This window comes from Babylonia areolata, chromosome 28, assembly GCF_041734735.1.
Source record: "Babylonia areolata isolate BAREFJ2019XMU chromosome 28, ASM4173473v1, whole genome shotgun sequence".
NCBI lineage: Eukaryota > Metazoa > Mollusca > Gastropoda > Neogastropoda > Buccinidae > Babylonia > Babylonia areolata.
This window is the reverse complement of record NC_134903.1, coordinates 3,343,227-3,363,226: the sequence shown is the minus strand read 5'-3', so window position 1 is coordinate 3,363,226 and position 20,000 is coordinate 3,343,227. Positions and strand designations below refer to the sequence as shown.

Below are 20,000 nucleotides of genomic sequence, written 5' to 3'. Positions count from 1 at the left end.
TCTGCGGTGACCTTGGCCTTGGTGGCTCTCTCCGCCAGTTCCTCCGAGGTCATGACCAGAGCGTCGTCGGACAGGGCGATGTCCTTGGTGTCGTTGCGCGACCTTGGGGGCGGGTCCATCAGGGCCGAGAGGACTTGACACAGGAAAGAGGTGCTGAGGTAAACGTCCCTCCCGTCCGCTTGTGTGTAGGAGCACAGCTTGCCCTGTGTGACACGATTTTCTTTTTTTTTTCTTTTTTTTTTTTACACACACAATTATTGTATGATAGTCCGTCATGTTCGACTACAACCATCAGAACAGCAGGGGAGGTTACTGCTGTCCCAACTATCGGGGCCAGAATTTGATTATAGTGGAGAGTGTCTTGCTCAAGTTACATCCCCACTCTCTCGGCCAAGAGGGTTTTAGGACAGTCAGCGTTGGGATGGTTCCCAAAGGCCATCTAGCCCCAAAGACTGTAGCACTAAGAGCCAGTACAATTTTGCCTCCAAGTTTGAGAGTCACAGTCCTTCACAAAAGACTAAGCTGCAAATGATTTCCCATTGCAATGGAGAAACCATCGATAATACAGTTCTCTTATGTCAATCTGTAATACAAGCTGAGTGTTGGGCACAATTCCACTATAATCATAAACATATAAACATATACATACACATAAACACCTGGAATTTGATAAGCTTGATGACGGGCGAAACAGCTGAGTGATTAAAGCGGTTGGACTTTCAATCTAATGGTCCCGGGTTCGAATCTCGGTAACGGCGCCTGGTGGAGATATTTTTCCGATCTCCCAGCTCAACATATGTGCAGACCTGCTTGTGCCTGAACCCCCTTCGTGTGTATACGGCAAGCAGAAGATCAAATATGCACATTAAAGATCCTGTAATCCATGTCAGCATTCAGTGGGTTATGGAAACAAGAACATACCCAGCATGCACACCCCCGTAAACGGAGTATGGCTGCCTATATGGTGGGTTAAAAAACAGTCATACACATAAAAGCCCACTCATGTACATAGAGTGAAAGTGAGAGTTGCAGCCCATGAACGAAGAAGAAGATAAGCTCGATGAACTGAGGGTTGCCATTTACGTTGTCATTAGACTATATGTCATCTTGTACTGTGATCTGAAATATAGAATAGATCTAAATTAATATTGTAATTGTGCATCATGCAGTTAACATATAACCCTCACTTTAATTTGTATCAATAAATAGGGTTTTACATGGAAACCATCTAGTGATAAAAAATCATTATGAGTTAAATTTTTTCGGACTACATATTCTTCGACTACGTATCTGTATTTCAGTTTATCGTTAAAACCTTACAGAACAGGCACAGTTTAGTTTAACTGGCATTGGTACACGCATTGCTTGGCAAACAATAAGATGAAATATAAGGTGGAATCAGTGACTATATTTTCGTCAGGTCCAAATATGACTGATGGCTACGCTGCGCGTAAATTTTCAATGTTTGGACGTCTTTCCTTCATGACATTTCTCAATGCTTGCCAGAAACACTGAGCAGTCGTGCACTGCCATGACATATGTCTTCTACTGCGTGACACGATGGTTTTGTTTGTCCTGTGTCCTTACTTACTTCCTTGTTGTGTTGTGTTGTGTTATACTGTGCTGTGTTGTGTTGTGTTGTGTTGTATTGTGTTGTGTTGTGTTGTGTTGTGTTGTGTTGTGTTGTGTTGTGTTGTGTTCTGTTGTACCGTATTGCATTGTGTTGTGTTGTATTGTGTTGCACTGTGTTGTGTTGTGTTGCACTGTGTTGTGTTGTGTTGTGTTGTGTTGTGTTGTGTTGTGTTGTGTTGTGTTGTGTTGCACTGTGTTGTGTTGTGTTGTGTTGTGTTGTGTTGTGTTGTGTTGTGTTGCACTGTGTTGTGTTGCACTGTGCTGTGTTGCACTGTGCTGTGCTGTGTTGTGTTGTGTTGTGTTGTGTTGTGTTGTGTTGCACTGTGTTGTGTTGCACTGTGTTGTGTTGCACTGTGTTGTGTTGCACTGTGTTGTGTTGTGTTGTGTTGCACTGTGTTGTGTTGCACTGTGTTGTGTTGCACTGTGTTGTGTTGCGTTGTGTTGTGTTGTGTTGTGTTGTGTTGTGTTGCACTGTGTTGTGTTGTGTTGTGTTGTGTTGTGTTGTGTTGTGTTGCACTGTGTTGTGTTGCACTGTGTTGTGTTGCACTGTGTTGTGTTGCACTGTGCTGTGCTGTGTTGTGTTGTGTTGTGTTGTATTGTGTTATACTGTGTTGTGCTGTGTTGTGTTGTGTTGTGTTGTGTTGTGTTGCACTGTGTTGTGTTGTGTTGTGTTGTGTTGTGTTGTGTTGTGTTGCACTGTGTTGTGTTGTGTTGTGTTGTGTTGCACTGTGCTGTGTTGTGTTGTGTTGTGTTGTGTTGTGTTGTGTTGTGTTGTGGTGTGGTGTGGTGTGTTGTATTGTGTTATACTGTGTTGTGCTGTGTTGTGTTGTGTTGTGTTGTGTTGTGTTGTGTTGCACTGTGTTGTGTTGTGTTGTGTTGTGTTGTGTTGTGTTGCACTGTGTTGTGTTGTGTTGTGTTGCACTGTGTTGTGTTGTGTTGTGTTGTGTTGCACTGTGCTGTGTTGTGTTGTGTTGTGTTGTGTTGTGTTGTGTTGTGGTGTGGTGTGGTGTGTTGTATTGTGTTATACTGTGTTGTGTTGTGTTGCGTTGTGTTGCGTTGTGTTGTGTTGCACTGTGTTGTGTTGTGTTGTGTTGTATTGTGTTGTGTTGCACTGTGTTGTGTTGTGTTGTGTTGTGTTGTGTTGCACTGTGCTGTGTTGCACTGTGCTGTGCTGTGTTGTGTTGTGTTGTGTTGTGTTGTGTTGCACTGTGTTGTGTTGTGTTGTGTTGTGTTGCACTGTGTTGTGTTGTGTTGTGTTGTGTTGCACTGTGTTGTGTTGCACTGTGTTGTGTTGTGTTGTGTTGTGTTGCACTGTGCTGTGTTGTGTTGTGTTGTGGTGTGGTGTGTTGTATTGTGTTATACTGTGTTGTGTTGTGTTGTGTTGCGTTGTGTTGTGTTGCACTGTGTTGTGTTGTGTTGTGTTGTGTTGTGTTGTGTTGTGTTATACTGTGCTGTGTTGTGTTGTGTTGTGTTGTGTTGTGTTGCATTGTGTTGTGTTACACTGTGTTGTGTTGTGTTGTGTTGTATTGTGCTGTGTTGCACTGTGTTGTGTTGTGTTGTGTTGTGTTGTGTTGTGTTGTGTTATACTGTGCTGTGCTGTGCTGTGCTGTGTTGTGTTGTGTTGTGTTGCATTGTATTGTGTTGTGTTGCACTGTGTTGTGTTGCATTGTATTGTGTTGTGTTGCACTGTGTTGTGTTATACTGTGCTGTGCTGTGCTGTGCTGTGTTGTGTTGTGTTGTGTTATACTGTGCTGTGTTGTGTTGTGTTGTGTTGTACCGTATTGCATTGTGTTGTATTGTTTTGTGTTGTATCGTATTGTATCATATTGTATTGTATTGTATCATATTGTATTGCACTGTATTGTATTGTATTGTGTTGTATTGTATTGTGATGTATCGTATTGTATTGTATCGTGTTGCATTGCGTTGGGTTGTATTGCTCTTTCATCACAACAAATTTCTATGTGTGTGAAATGAAGGCTGCTCTCCCCTACTAACACTAACACTGAGAGCACCACCCTTTTTTGTATTTTTCCATACCACACCATACCACACCATACCACACCACACCATACCATACCATACCACACCATACCATACCACACCATACCACACCATACGATACCACCCCATACCACCCCATACCACACCATACCACACCATACCACACCATACCACACCATACCATACCATACCACACCATACCACACCACACCATACCATACCATACCATACCACACCACACCACACCACACCATACCATACCATACCATACCACACCATACCATACCATACCATACCACACCATACCATACCACCACATACACTACCTCATACCACACTACACTCAATACACATACCACACCACACCAATACACACATACATACCAAACACCACACCACCAACCAACCATACCCAATACCATCACCCACCCACCATACCACACCACATACCATACCACACCCAACCATTATACCATACCACCATACACATACCATACCATCATTCCTACCATACCACACCAACACCCCCATACCACCCATAACCACATACCATACCATCCCATACCACACACCATAACCATACCATACCACCCATACCATACCAAAACACCACCCATACCAACCATACACCACACCAATACAACCATAACCATACCATACCACACCATACCATACCACATACCACACCATACCATACCACCATACCATACCACCAACCATACCATACCATACCACCACACCAACACCCATACCACACCATACCACTACCACCATACCATCCACATACCATACCATACCACACCATACCATACCAATACCACACCAATACCATACCATACCATACCACACCATACCATACCACCCCATACCATACCATACCACACCATACCATACATACCAACCCACACCCATCCCCATACCACCCAACCATACCACACCATACCAACCATACCATACCACCCATACCACCCCCATACCACCCCATACCATACCATACCACACCATACACCCATACCACCCCATACCACACCATACCATACCATACCACACATACCATACCACACCATACCATACCACACCATAACACACCATACCCATACCATACCATACCATACCAAACCACACCATACCATACCATACCATACCACACCATACCTTACCACACCACTACCATACCATACCACCTACCATACCACACCATACCATACCATACCACACCATACCACTACCACACCATACCATACCACACCATACCTACCATACCATACCATACCACACCATACCATACCATACCACACCACCCATACCATACCATACACACCACAATACCACACCATACCACACCACACAATACCATACCATACCATACCACACCACACAATACCATACCATACCATACCACACCACACAATACCACACCACACCATACCACACCATACCACACCATACCATACCATACCATACCATACCACACCATACCACACCATACCATACCACACCATACCATACCATACCACACCATACCACACCACACCACACCATACCATACCATACCACACCATACCATACCACACCATACCACACCATACCATACCACACCATACCATACCACACCATACCATACCACACCACACCATACCATACCACACCACACCATACCACACCATACCACACCATACCACACCACACCATACCACACCACACCATACCACACCATACCATACCACACCACACCATACCATACCATACCATACCACACCATACCACACCATACCATACCACACCACACCATACCACACCATACCACACCATACCATACCATACCATACCATACCATACAATACCACACCATACCATACGACACCACCCCATACCATACCACACCACACCACACCACACCATACCATACCACACCACACCATACCACACCATACCATACCATACCATACCATACCATACCATACCACACCATACCATACCACACCATACCACACCACACCATACCATACCATACCATACCACACCACACCACACCATACCACACCACACCATACCACACCATACCACACCACACCATACCATACCATACCATACCACACCACACCACACCATACCACACCACACCATACCACACCATACCACACCACACCATACCACACCATACCATACCATACCACACCACACCACACCATACCATACCATACCACACCATACCACACCATACCATACCATACCATACCATACCATACCACACCATACCACACCATACCATACCATACCACACCATACCACACCACACCATACCATACCATACCACACCATACCACACCATACCATACCATACCATACCATACCATACCATACCACACCATACCATACCATACCACACCATACCATACCATACCATACCACACCATACCATACCATACAATACCATATCATACCATACCATACCATACTACATAGTGAAATACAATAAAGTGCAATACATTAAAGGAAAATATGAAGGGGTAAAGTATAGTACAGTACACTACACTACAGTACCACCAAGTAAAATACAATAAAGTACAATACATAAAAGTAAAATATGATGCGGTTAAGTATAGTACAGTACAGTCCATCACAATACACACACAACACAATGCAGCGTAACAACCCCCCCCACCACCACCACCCCAGCCCCCCCCCCCCCCCCCCCAACACACACACACACACACACACAGAGCGATGTAATCATTTACCATCTTGGTCAAGTACAGCACCGCCCCTTGCGCCTCCAGCGGAGACTGGAACGCGGACCCCTGAAGGAGGACCGAGGCGGCCCTGTCCAGGGTGTGGATGCCGGCCTTCAGGTCCTTGCCCACCTTGTCCGGGAAGCCCTTGACCGCTTCGCCCAGGGCCTGGCACGGCTCTCTGGACTCTGGGTTCTTACCGGCCTCTGCTGCCAGGAGCTCCTTCAGCTTCGTGCTTGCCTGTGGGGAAGGGTGTGTGGATGTGTGGGGGTGGTGGTGGTGGATGGGTGTAGGGGTGTGGGGGTGGTGGAGGGGTGTAGGGGTGTGAGGGGGTGGGAGTGTAAGGGTGTGGGGGTGGTGGATGGGTGTAGGGGTGTGGGGGTGTGGTGGATGGGTGTAGGGGCATGGGGGTGTAGGGTTGTGGGGGGTAAGGGTGTGGAGGTGGTGGATGGGTGTAGGGGTGTCAGGGTGGTGGATGGGTGTAGGGGTGTGGGGGTGTAAGGGTGTGGGGGTGTAGGGGTGGTGGATGGGTATGGGGGTGGTGGGTGGGTGTGGGGGTGGTGGGTGGGGGTAGGGGTGTGGGGGGTGTAGGGGTGTGGGGGTGGTGGATGGGTGTAGGGTTTGGGTGCAGTGGGTGGGTGTAGGGTTGTGGGGGGGGTGGTGGGGGTGGGGGTGGATGTGTGTGGGTGGGGAGTGGGGGGGGGGGAGGGGAGACGAATCATGAGGAATTTGCAATCATGGAACATTTTTTTTTTTAACAACAGTACTAATCAATCATAACCGTAATGATTATTAAAATGGTGATGATGATAACAGTAGTTGGTGGGGGTGGAGGGGGGAATTGGGGGTGTGGGTGTGGGGATGTCAGGACAAATCATGAGAATTCTGCAATCATGGACATTTTTTTTACAACAGTATTGATCAATCATAATGAAGATGATTGTTAAAACGATACTGATGATGATGATGATGATGGCGGTGGTGAGTGTTGAGTGTGAGAGAGATGGTGTGTGTGTGTGTGTGTGTGTGTGTGTGTGTGTGTGTGTGTGTGTGTGTGTGTCTTTGTGTGTGTGTGTCTTTGTGTGTGTGTGTGTGTGCGTGTGTGTGTCTGTGTGTGCATGTTTGTGTGCTTGTGCATGTGTGAGACAGACAGAGAGAAAGAGAGAGAGAGAGAGAGAGAGAGAGAGAGAGTGTGTGTGTGTGTGTGTCTTTGTGTGTGTGTGTGCATGTTTGTGTGCTTGTGCATGTGTGAGACACACGGGGAGGGGGAGAGAGAGAGAGAGAAAGAGAGCGAGAAAGAGAGCGAGAAAGAGAGCGAGAAAGAGAGAGAAAATGTGTGTGTGTGTGTAAAAGACACAGAAAGAGAGAGAAAGAGAGAGAGAGAGAGTGTGTGTGTGTGTGCACGCGCGTGAGTGCGTAAGACGACTCAAAAACAAAACCAAAAAAAAAACCCCAAAATCATCAAAGAAATTATACGTCAATGCGTTTCACATGCCCACAAAGGTGTGTGTGTCTGTATGGTAGTATCAAGACAACAGTGTACAGTGTATGGCAGTATCAAGACAACAGCCACCTCCGCACACCTCCGTCCTGCCAACACCACTACACCCCCTCTCCCCCTCCCCCCTCCTCACCTTCTCCGCTTCGTCCACGTTCACCTCCAGAGAGGTCACACTGAGTTCCTTGACTCGCAGTTTGAGTCGCTCCATCTGATCCACCTCCAGCTGGCTGGCCAGACTGCCCACAGTTAGATCAAAAAATATTTTAACTCACTCAGTACGGCCAGTCCTCTCTTCTCCTCTACACAGACCCCTCGGATGTCCAGTGGGTGTCTCTATGACCCAGCCTTTAGCTTCCGTCGTCAGAATTGTGGTATTCTTTGTCAACATTCACCTCTTCAGTGTAAGAGCCTTCCGCTTGTAATATTTTGATGGTTGTAATTGGGGTGAAATGCTGTTAACGTCGTCTCTTTCGCCGTTCGTATGGAGAGAGTTAAAAAAAAAAAAAACAACCCCAAAAAAAAACCAAACGTTGTGTGTTGTGCGGACTTGGGCAAAGCGAGCGCTGTGAGTGAAATGTGACTGAACTGATCACTGTAACAGCACCTTCATCGCCACCCCCACGCAACCCCCAACCCAACCCCCCTATCATCACTCATCGTCATCCAAATACAGAAAAGCAAAATGTTCCAAATTCTAAGGGCACCCCCCCACCCCCCCCCCCATCCCCACCCCACCCCACCCTCCAAAAAAGAAAAAAAAAAAAAAAAGAAGCGTGTCAATAAAATCAAGCAACAAAAATCTGCACCACTTGTTTGTTTGTTTGTTTTGTTTTGTTTTTGGGGGAGAGAAGGGGGGGGGGATGCAGGGGGGTATTACTTCTTTTTTCTAAATCATTTTTCAGTTAACAGCTGTCATGTCGTCAATGACAATGGAACTCTTCTAGGAGATTTATTTATTTAGTTAGTTTTTTGTTTTTTTGTTTTTTGTTTTTTGTTGTTTTTTTTGTACGCATATAGTTGACTTCATCAAGTTTTTGCGCCTTATACATATCATTATTAGTAGTAGTAGTTCTATTGTTATGTATTTATCTATTATATATCTACTTTTTTTTCCTCAAGGCCTGACTAAGTGTGTGTGGGTTATGCTGCTGGTCAGGCATCTGCTTGGCAGATGTGGCGTAGCGTACATGGATTTGTCCCAACGCAGTGACGCCTCCTTGAGCTACTGAAACTGAAAGTGCACCACTCATGTCCACACGGCCCCTTGGTGCGGTGGTTGAATGGTTTACAGCTCTGGATCCCCACCTGAGTTTCCCGAGTTCGATCCCTGTCCCACCTGCTTGGTAAAGGGGTGGAGATTTTTTCCCCCATCTCCCAGGTCAACGTATGTGCAGACCTGCTAGTACCCGAACTCCTTCCATGTGTATACGCGCACAGAAGATCAAATATGCACGGTAAAGATCCTGTGATCCATGTCAGCGTTCAGTGGGTTATGGAAACAAGAACATAGCCAGCATGCACACCCATACCAAACTGGGCAAAAATGGAGAAGACTGCATCGGAAAAATGTCACATATCTCTGTGTGTGTGTGTGTGTGTGTATGCATGACTGAAACCTGACACAGGAAACAAATGATGAGCGCCCAGTGGCAGCTGTCAGTCAGCTCTACCCAGGTAGACAGCCTGTCAAGCGAATGCATTTCTAAATCGCTTAGAGCTTGGTCTGTCACCAAAGAGTCTTCTTCTTCTTCTTTGTTCGTGGGCCGCAACTCCCACATTCACTCGTATGCACACGAGTGGGCTTTTACATGTATGACCGTTTTTACCCCGCCATGTAGGCAGCCATACTCCGTTTTCGGAGGGTGTGCATGCTGGGTATGTTCTTGTTTCCATAACCCACCGAACGCTGACATGGATTACAGGATCCTTAACATGCAGTATGTAACCGTCTGCTTGTGTAAACACATGAAGGGGGTTCATGCACAAGCAGGTCTGCACACATGTTGACCTGGGAGATCGGGAAAACCTCCACCCTTTACCAACCAGGCGCCGTTACTGAGATTCGAACCCCGGGACCCTCAGATTGAAAGTCCAACACTTTAACCACTCGGCTATTGCGCCCGTCAGGCACTGTATTAAGTATCCACATCCATCCATCCATCGCTCACCTGTCCGGGTGAGCGGAAAAGGACTGCTTCATCTTCCGGGTGGAGACCAGGGCCTGTGCCATCTCCTGCACCTTCTCCACAAGCACGGCCGCGGGCACGATGCCCGACTTGGACGTGTGCATGCCCAGCACCACAAACGTGCCCCTGCCAGCCTGTCACCCACAACAACAACACCAGTCAGTGTCTGTAGTGTGCTGTTTTCCTTTGTTGTTTTGTGCCAGCACTAACCATCGTGTAGGATTATAACCCTTGGGTTTTTGTTTACTTACGTTTTAATATGAGAGTCATCAGGTTTGTAGTTAGATTGTGTACGATCTCTCATTTATTTTGTGCGAGCGCTTACGATCGTGTATGATTATAATCCTTGTGTTTTTTGTTTACTTATGTTTGATACGAGAGTTATCGGGTTTGTAGTAAGATCATGTATGATATAATCCTTGTGGTTTTTGTTTACTTATGTTTGATACGAGAGTTATCGGGTTTGTAGTAAGATCATGTATGATATAATCCTTGTGGTTTTTGTTTACTTATGTTTGATACGAGAGTTATCAGGTTTGTAGTAAGATCATGTATGATATAATCCTTGTGGTTTTTGTTTACTTATGTTTGATACGAGAGTTATCGGGTTTGTAGTAAGATCATGTATGATATAATCCTTGTGGTTTTTGTTTACTTATGTTTGATACGAGAGTTATCGGGTTTGTAGTAAGATCATGTATGATATAATCCTTGTGGTTTTTGTTTACTTATGTTTGATACGAGAGTTATCAGGTTTGTAGTAAGATCATGTATGATATAATCCTTGTGGTTTTTGTTTACTTATGTTTGATACAAGAGTTATCGGGTTTGTAGTCAGATCATGTATGATATAATCCTTGTGGTTTTTGTTTACTTATGTTTGATACGAGAGTTATCGGGTTTGTAGTAAGATCATGTATGATATAATCCTTGTGGTTTTTGCTTACCCATGTTTCAATACAAGAAAATATCATACAGAGCATGACTGGCTGTTGTTTCTATCACATAATTAAAGCAGACATATCAAATTTCTCGATGGTGACACATCAACTTTTAAAATGTAACAGTGAAAAATCCTGAAATGATGCTGACGCACACCCACATCATGGGGCAAACAGCGAAGCATTTTGGGTTTAAACAGTATTTCATTTGAAACATGTCACAATACAACACAGATATAGATGAACAGGACTTTGGTTTAAACAGTATTTCATTTGAAACATGTCACAATACAACACAGATATAGATGAACAGGACTTTGGTTTAAACAGTATTTCATTTGAAACATGTCACAATACAACACAGATATAGATGAACAGGACTTTGGTTTAAACAGTATTTCATTTGAAACATGTCACAATACAACACAGATATAGATGAACAGGACTTTGGTTTAAACAGTATTTCATTTGAAACATGTCACAATACAACACAGATATAGATGAACAGGACTTTGGTTTAAACAGTATTTCATTTGAAACATGTCACAATACAACACAGATATAGATGAACAGGACAACAAGAAAATCTCATATAAAGTCCAGTGCTGATACACGTACATACTGAATATGTGACGGATGCGATCATAGCTACAAGTTTATACATGATCATACATTTTATTATTAGTAGTAGTAGTTCTTTTTTTTCTTCTTTTTTTTAATGTATTTATCTTGTCATGTTCCCTTGTTTCCCTATGACTCAAAAGAGTTATGGGAATAAAAAAAAAATATTGTCATCGTCATATAAGGATCCTTCCCCAGAGCCGCCAAACTTGATTTGGGGTCGAGGCCCCTTCCGAGTCAGTTTTACCCCCACTGGTATGAAGTGGTGTCACAGAAGACTTGGACTGTCAGTTATGCTATATATATATATATATATATATATATATAGCATATCTAAAATTTTAAAAAAATATTTCATATATATATATTTTTTTTTTCTCAAGGCCTGACTAAGCGCGTTGGTTTACGCTGCTGGTCAGCCATCTGCTTGGCAGATGTGGTGTAGCGTATATGGATTTGTCCGAATGCAGTGACGCCTCCTTGAGCTACTCAAACTGAAACTCAAACTCATACGTGAGTTTCAACAAGGCTAAGCTAAGATATAAATAAAGTGAAAAAAAAATGAAGCATTGTTGATGACGTAAGTATACATCATGGGGCACTGCAGAGGTTAACAACATCCTGTCATGATCTCGCATTAGAAAAGGGTAGATGTTTTAACTCTCTCCATACGAACGGCAAAAGAGACGACGTTAACAGCGTTTCACCCCAATTACCATCATCAAAATATTACAAGCGGAAGGCTCTTACACTGAAGGGGTGAAAGTTGACAAAGAATACCACAATTCTGACGACGGAAGCTAAAGGTTGGGTCATTCAGACACCCACTGGACATCCAAGGGGTCTGTGTGGAGGAGAAGAGAGGACTGGTCGTACTGAGTGAGTTAACATCCCAAAAGAAACGAGACCATGGCGACAATGTCAAACAATTGAGGATGAATATCATTTCTTAGATAACTGCAAACTATGCAAATAAATTAGAGAAGAATTCATACACAAAATTCAGCAAAAAAATACTTTCCAAATACTAATGAAACTCATTCAGCTGATACTGGAAGACAAACTTGTAGGAATGTTTGGACGTTTTTTGTCTGTAACTGCTGCCAGTATCGTCATAGCATGGAGTACCAATTCAATTTCTTGTTCTATATTGTATCTATTGTTAACTCTCTCTTTGTGTGTGGTAAGTATGACTCTGTATGTGTGTCTTATGAACCTTGTTATGGTCTAATTGACATTTAGAATTGATTTCTCAATTGATTTCTGATTGAATAATTCTCAACAGCTCATCCCTTTCCAGTATGAACTAAAATGACGATCAGTGAGTGAGTGAGTTTTGATAGTTTCAGAAATTGTTGGTTGTATTTTTGATTGTGTACTATTTACGATTGTGTGCTATGACTTGTGTGTGTGTGCTGTGCATGTGCTTTTGTGTGTGTGTTGTGTGTGTGGAGGGGGATGGGGGGGGGGGGGAGCAAGGGGGGGTGAATAATTTTTGATAATGTTTAGTATCTTGTGTTTAATTTTTCCTTTTTGATATTTACATATGTGTTCTATTTGTAAACGCCTAGGGCTTATTTTCAAGATTAGGCGTAAATGCTCATTATAATAATAATAATTTTCAAGATTAGGCGTAAATGCTCATAATAATGATAATAATTTCTGATTCTGATTCGGATACACATAGGCTGACCTTAAGCAGCACGGACAGGACGACAGCGAGGATAGCTTTGGCCTCAATGTCCATCTTGGTCTTGTCGGCAAGCTCCGTAGGAATGACGTACACCCCCCATCCATGACAAAACAGCTCCATCGTCAACTGGAAACCAAAAAAAAAAAAAAAATCAAGATACAGAAGAAGATACAGAAGATGATACAGAAGAAGAAGAAGGAGAAGAAGAAGAAGGAGAAGAAGAAGAAGTAATAGTAGTAGCAGTAGTAGTAGTAGTAGTAGAAGAGTAGAAAAAGACCAAAAAAGAGAAGATACAGAAGAAGATACAGAAGAAGAAGAAGATACAGAAGACCGAAAAGAAGACAATGAAGAAGAAGAAGACCAGCCCACCTGGCTACATTCAACAACATTCAGCAACACGTCTTTGCCACAGCTCAGGTTGGGTTTGAAGCCAAAGGGCGTTGCCACGGCAACCTCCTTGTGTCCCTGCAGCAGTCGCAGGGGGCTGAGGGTGCTCTCCCCTTGACGGCGGATCACCACGGCTTTTGTCATGTTGGTCGACGACAGAGGCAGGGCTGAGGGGACAAAAAGATGTTTCGGAGTGATGTGAAAGAAATCCAGATGATGTTGATCAGAGTAATAACGATCGTGATAACGAGGAGGAGGATGTTGATCAGAATAATAATGATGGTGATAATGAAGAGGATGTTGATCAGAATAATAATGATGGTGATAATGAGGAGGATGTTGATCAGAATAATAATGATGGTGATAACGAGGAGAATGTTGATCAGAATAATAATGATGGTGATAACGAGGAGGAGGATGTTGATCAGAATAATAATGATGGTGATAATGAAGAGGATGTTGATCAGAATAATAATGATGGTGATAATGAGGAGGATGTTGATCAGAATAATAATGATGGTGATAACGAGGAGAATGTTGATCAGAATAATAATGATGGTGATAACGAGGAGGATGTTGATCAGAATAATGATGATGGTGATAATGAGGAGGAGGATGTTGATCAGAATAATAACGTTGGTGATAACGAGGAGAAGGATGTTGATCAGAATAATAATGATGGTGATAACGAGGAGGATGTTGATCAGAATAATGATGATGGTGATAATGAGGAGGAGGATGTTGATCAGAATAATAATGATGGTGATAACGAGGAGGAGGATGTTGATCAGAATAATAATGATGGTGATAACGAGGAGGATGTTGATCAGAATAATAATGATGGTGATAACGAGGAGGAGGAGGATGTTGATCAGAATAATAATGATGGTGATAACGAGGAGGATGTTGATCAGAATAATAATGATGGTGATAACGAGGAGGAGGATGTTGATCAGAATAATAATGATGGTGATAACGAGGAGGAGGATGTTGATCAGAATAATAATGATGGTGATAACGAGGAGGAGGATGTTGATCAGAATAATAATGATGGTGATAACGAGGAGGATGTTGATCAGAATAATAATGATGGTGATAACGAGGAGGATGTTGATCAGAATAATGATGATGGTGATAATGAGGAGGAGGATGTTGATCAGAATAATAATGATGGTGATAACGAGGAGAATGTTGATCAGAATAATAATGATGGTGATAACGAGGAGGATGTTGATCAGTATAATAATGATGGTGATAACGAGAAGGAGGAGGATGTTGATCAGAATAATAATGATGGTGATAACGAGGAGGATGTTGATCAGAATAATAATGATGGTGATAACGAGGAGGAGAATGTTGATCAGAATAATAATGATGGTGATAACGAGGAGGAGAATGTTGATCAGAATAATAATGATGGTGATAACGAGGAGGAGAATGTTGATCAGAATAATAATGATGGTGATAACGAGGAGGATGTTGATCAGAATAATAATGATGGTGATAACGAGGAGGAGAATGTTGATCAGAATAATAATGATGGTGATAACGAGGAGGATGTTGATCAGAATAATAATGATGGTGATAACGAGGAGGATGTTGATCAGAATAATAATGATGGTGATAATGAGGAGGATGTTGATCAGAATAATAATGATGGTGATAATGAGGAGGATGTTGATCAGAATAATAATGATGGTGATAATGAGGAGGAGGAGGATGTTGATCAGAATAATAATGATGGTGATAATGAGGAGGAGGATGTTGATCAGAATAATAATGATGGTGATAACGAGGAGGATGTTGATCAGAATAATAATGATGGTGATAACGAGGAGGATGTTGATCAGAATGATAATGATGGTGATAACGAGGAGGATGTTGATCAGAATAATAATGATGGTGATAACGAGGAGGATGTTGATCAGAATGATAATGATGGTGATAACGAGGAGGAGGATGTTGATCAGAATAATAATGATGGTGATAACGAGGAGGATGTTGATCAGAATAATAATGATGGTGATAACGAGGAGGAGAATGTTGATCAGAATGATAATGATGGTGATAACGAGGAGGAGGATGTTGATCAGAATAATAATGATGGTGATAACGAGGAGGATGTTGATCAGAATAATAATGATGGTGATAACGAGGAGGAGAATGTTGATCAGAATGATAATGATGGTGATAACGAGGAGGAGGATGTTGATCAGAATAATAATGATGGTGATAACGAGGAGGATGTTGATCAGAATGATAATGATGGTGATAACGAGGAGGAGGATGTTGATCAGAATAATAATGATGGTGATAACGAGGAGGAGGATGTTGATCAGAATAATAATGATGGTGATAACGAGGAGGATGTTGATCAGAATAATAATGATGGTGATAATGAGGAGGAGGATGTTGATCAGAATAATAATGATGGTGATAACGAGGAGGATGTTGATCAGAATAATAATGATGGTGATAACGAGGAGGATGTTGATCAGAATAATAATGATGGTGATAATGAGGAGGAGGATGTTGATCAGAATAATAATGATGGTGATAATGAGGAGGATGTTGATCAGAATAATAATGATGGTGATAATGAGGAGGATGTTGATCAGAATAATAATGATGGTGATAACGAGGAGGATGTTGATCAGAATAATAATGATGGTGATAACGAGGAGGATGTTGATCAGAATAATGATGATGGTGATAACGAGGAGGATGTTGATCAGAATAATAATGATGGTGATAACGACGAGGAGGATGTTGATCAGAATAATAATGATGGTGATAACGAGGAGGATGTTGATCAGAATAATAATGATGGTGATAATGAGGAGGAGGATGTTGATCAGAATAATAATGATGGTGATAACGAGGAGGAGAATGCTGATCAGAATAATAATGATGGTGATAACGAGGAGGAGGATGTTGATCAGAATAATGATGATGGTGATAATGAGGAGGAGGATGTTGATCAGAATAATAATGATGGTGATAATGAGGAGGAGGATGTTGATCAGAATAATAATGATGGTGATAATGAGGAGGAGGAGGAGGATGTTGATATGAATGATGATGATGACGATGACGACGATGATGGTAATGATGATAAGATCATAATGATGATGATGATATGATGATGTCGACAATGATGACGAAGACAGCCAGTATCCCCGCCAGTAGAACAATGACTGACCTTTGCCCCCTGACCCAGTTTGCAGTGAACAAGTCCATGGTGTTGTTTTGACATGAACCGAAGCCTGTGACTGAGAGCATCGGTTCTAAAAAAATATTTGGTGCTGGGGAGCGTTTTTGTTTTTCACACAGAAACTTGGCAGTGAAAAGAGTTGATGGTGCTTGTGACCCTGGTAAACTCGGCAATAAAGGCTATGTCAGGAAGCAAACTGCACGGTTTTTGTGTGCTCCCTTCTGATTGGTCAGACTGGAGAGTTGGAAGATGGGATGAGGAGTCAACGGATCGACTTCATTTTTTGGTTTGAGAGAGAGAGAGAGAGATGCGAGCATGAAATCTGTAGAGAGAACGCCGAGGATGAAAGTAGAATGAATGTATCTGGAATTTGAAGTGCCAGGCTGTTGAGCACCAGCAACCCTCCATGTGTTCTTTTGTTTAGCTGGCTCCCTCCTTAGGATTCAAAATGTAAGTTTTGGTTCTTCGTCTGAGCTCGTCTTTTATAGTGTTATGTCTAGATCTAGAGTGATGTGGAATTTTTGAAGTGGGTTAGGCATTGAACTGAATGAGAAAGCATTAGGCTGACGGTAAGTATGTGTTTGTGATTATATTTGTTGTGGGAAGTGGGGGGGGGGGGGGGGGGGTTGTCATTTCTAAATATCCAAAAGAATAAATGAATAACTGTGCAAGAAAGGAAGACAAGAATGATTTCGTTATTGCCCTTAATCGGAACTGGTAGCGGAAGGTGTGAGCCTGGGTATTTGTTACATTTTCATATGTAACAACAATCCTATTCATGACAGACTATTCCACATGACAACACCATGTCAATCAAACATTTAAAAAAAAAAACAAAAAAAAAACCACCCCCAAAAACAGCAAAGAATCTGGCAGGCTCTCTAACCCTTCATCTCGGAGGGCAGGGGAGAGGCGAGGGGAGCGCAGTCGGTGACCAGGATCAGGTCGGACAGCTTGCGGGGCAACAGGGCCACGCTGGTGCCCACCACGTCCAGCGTCTCCAGGAACCCACACTTCCTGCCCACCACCATCAGCGACGCCTCCGTCACACTCGGGCACCCAGACAGCGTCAGCTGGAAACACATGAATATTCGTGACAGGGCGGGGTGTGTGAGGGGGATGGGGTGCGGGAGGGGATGGAACGGCAGCTGAGCGGTTAAAGCAGCACCAGACAGCATCAGCTGGAAATATGTTCATATTCACTTCAAATTCATGATGTGGAGAGGGGGAGGGTATGGGGGGGGGGGTACGGGGTTGGGGGGGGGGTCGGGTCACAACAGCTGAGTGGGTGGTTAAACACACATAAATGTTCATTTCATTATCGTGCTTATTTTGATCTTCTGCATGCGTATACACATGAAGGGGGTTCAGTTCAGCCACTAAGCAGGTCTGCACATATGTTGACCTGGGAGATCAGGGAAAAATCTCCACCCTTTACCCACCAGGCGCCGTTACCAAGATTCGAACCTGGGACCCTCAGACTGAAAGTCCGACGCATTAACCACTCGACTATTGTGCCAGCTGTATTATCATATAACACACATAATCCAGATCCCCCACACCTTCTTCCTCCATCCTTCTCTGTTTCCTGCTTCCCTAAGGACCTCACTCAGCCTCAGACCTACACACACACACACACACACATATATATATATATATCAGGAATCAGCTACGGATTGGTGAGGACAAACTGTCAGCTGCTGCAGCAGAAAAGTGAGCTCACAGAAAAGGGACGGCAGCCGACAGACCAGCATCAGCTTACACATGTGACCACTGCGACAGAGACTGTCTCTCTCGCATCGGTCTCTACAGTCACAGGCGACGCTGCTTGGTCCAAGCAGACAGCCCAATTAGACATTAGGTCGGGTATACTCTATCCATGGTCAGCCATGACCGAAGGAGGCCTACTACTACTACTACTACTGCTATATATATATATATATATATATATAAAATACCACATGGCCTCCAGATCGCCTCCCCTTTCCCTTCTCACCTTCTTCAGTGAAGGAAAGCAGTCAGCCAGAAACTCCACCCCAGCGTCGGTCACCAGGTGGCAGCCCGTCAGGCGAACGCCGATCACAGAGTCCCGCACGTTGAAAGGGAGGTCGCGCATCCCGGACAGCACGGCGTCCGTCACCTCGGCACAGCCCGTGAACTCCAGGATGTTCTCGTTGTGAGGACGCAGAGAGGAAAAGACCTCCTGGAAGCGTTCACTTCTTCGTTCGTTGATTTGCTTATTTATCATCATTGTTTGTCTTTTTTATTATTATTATTATTATTATTATTACTACTTCTTTTTTTTCTTAATTATTATTTATTTATTTATTTATGTACGCTTATATTTGACTTCATCAAGTTTTTGCGCCTTATATATATTATTATTAGTAGTAGTAGTTCTTTTTTTTATGTATTTATCTATTATTTATTCACCCTTTTTTTTCTTTTTTCTCCTCAAGGCCTGACTAAGCGCGTTGGGTTACGCTGCTGGTCAGGCATCTGCTTGGCAGATGTGGTGTAGCGTATAATTATGGATTTGTCCCAACGAGGTGACGCCTCCTTGAGCTACTCAAACTGAAACTGAAACTGGTTTATTCATGTACTGGCAGTATCCACGATGTTTCTCCTCAGGGCGGAACGAGCAGTGCTCACATCAAGGCGTGGACGTTAACTCCGTCAGTCACACAGCCAGTGGAGGGGAAGAAATGTGGATATTGCCCATCTATTTACAGTCTGTTCATCTAAGATGATGATATCTATTTATTTATTTACTTATTTCTTTTTATTTTATTCCTTTATCTATTTATTTATCTTTTGTTTGTTTGTTTTGTTTTGTTATTTTATTTTATTTTATGATTTTTTTTTTCTCAAGGCCTGACTAAGCGCGTTGGGTTACGCTGCTGGTCAGGCATCTGCTTGGCAGATGTGGTGTAGCATATATGGATTTGTCCGAACGCAGTGACGCCTCCTTGAGCTACTGATACTGATACTGATACTGATGATGAGATTAGACTGAAAATAAATGACACTATTATTATGAGTAGTAGTATTATTATCATTACACTTATTCTTATTTCTATCATCATGAT

The 20,000-nt window shown here is 43.1% G+C and overlaps 1 protein-coding gene across 1 annotated transcript in view; it reads right to left on the bottom strand.

The window, feature by feature from the left end:
* The window catches only part of LOC143301941 (uncharacterized), a 155,202-nt gene that overhangs the window by 119,660 nt on the left and 15,542 nt on the right, over positions 1-20,000 (bottom strand). The window contains exons 6-13 of the mRNA XM_076616399.1: positions 18,908-19,114; positions 17,798-17,984; positions 13,680-13,864; positions 13,311-13,436; positions 10,038-10,189; positions 8,003-8,105; positions 6,378-6,608; positions 1-203 (exon numbers count right to left, since the gene is read on the bottom strand). The exon at positions 1-203 is cut by the window's left edge and continues 4 nt beyond it. Of these exons, the coding sequence (XP_076472514.1) occupies positions 1-203; positions 6,378-6,608; positions 8,003-8,105; positions 10,038-10,189; positions 13,311-13,436; positions 13,680-13,864; positions 17,798-17,984; positions 18,908-19,114 (1,394 nt within the window). The remainder of the gene's footprint in view (positions 204-6,377; positions 6,609-8,002; positions 8,106-10,037; positions 10,190-13,310; positions 13,437-13,679; positions 13,865-17,797; positions 17,985-18,907; positions 19,115-20,000) is intronic.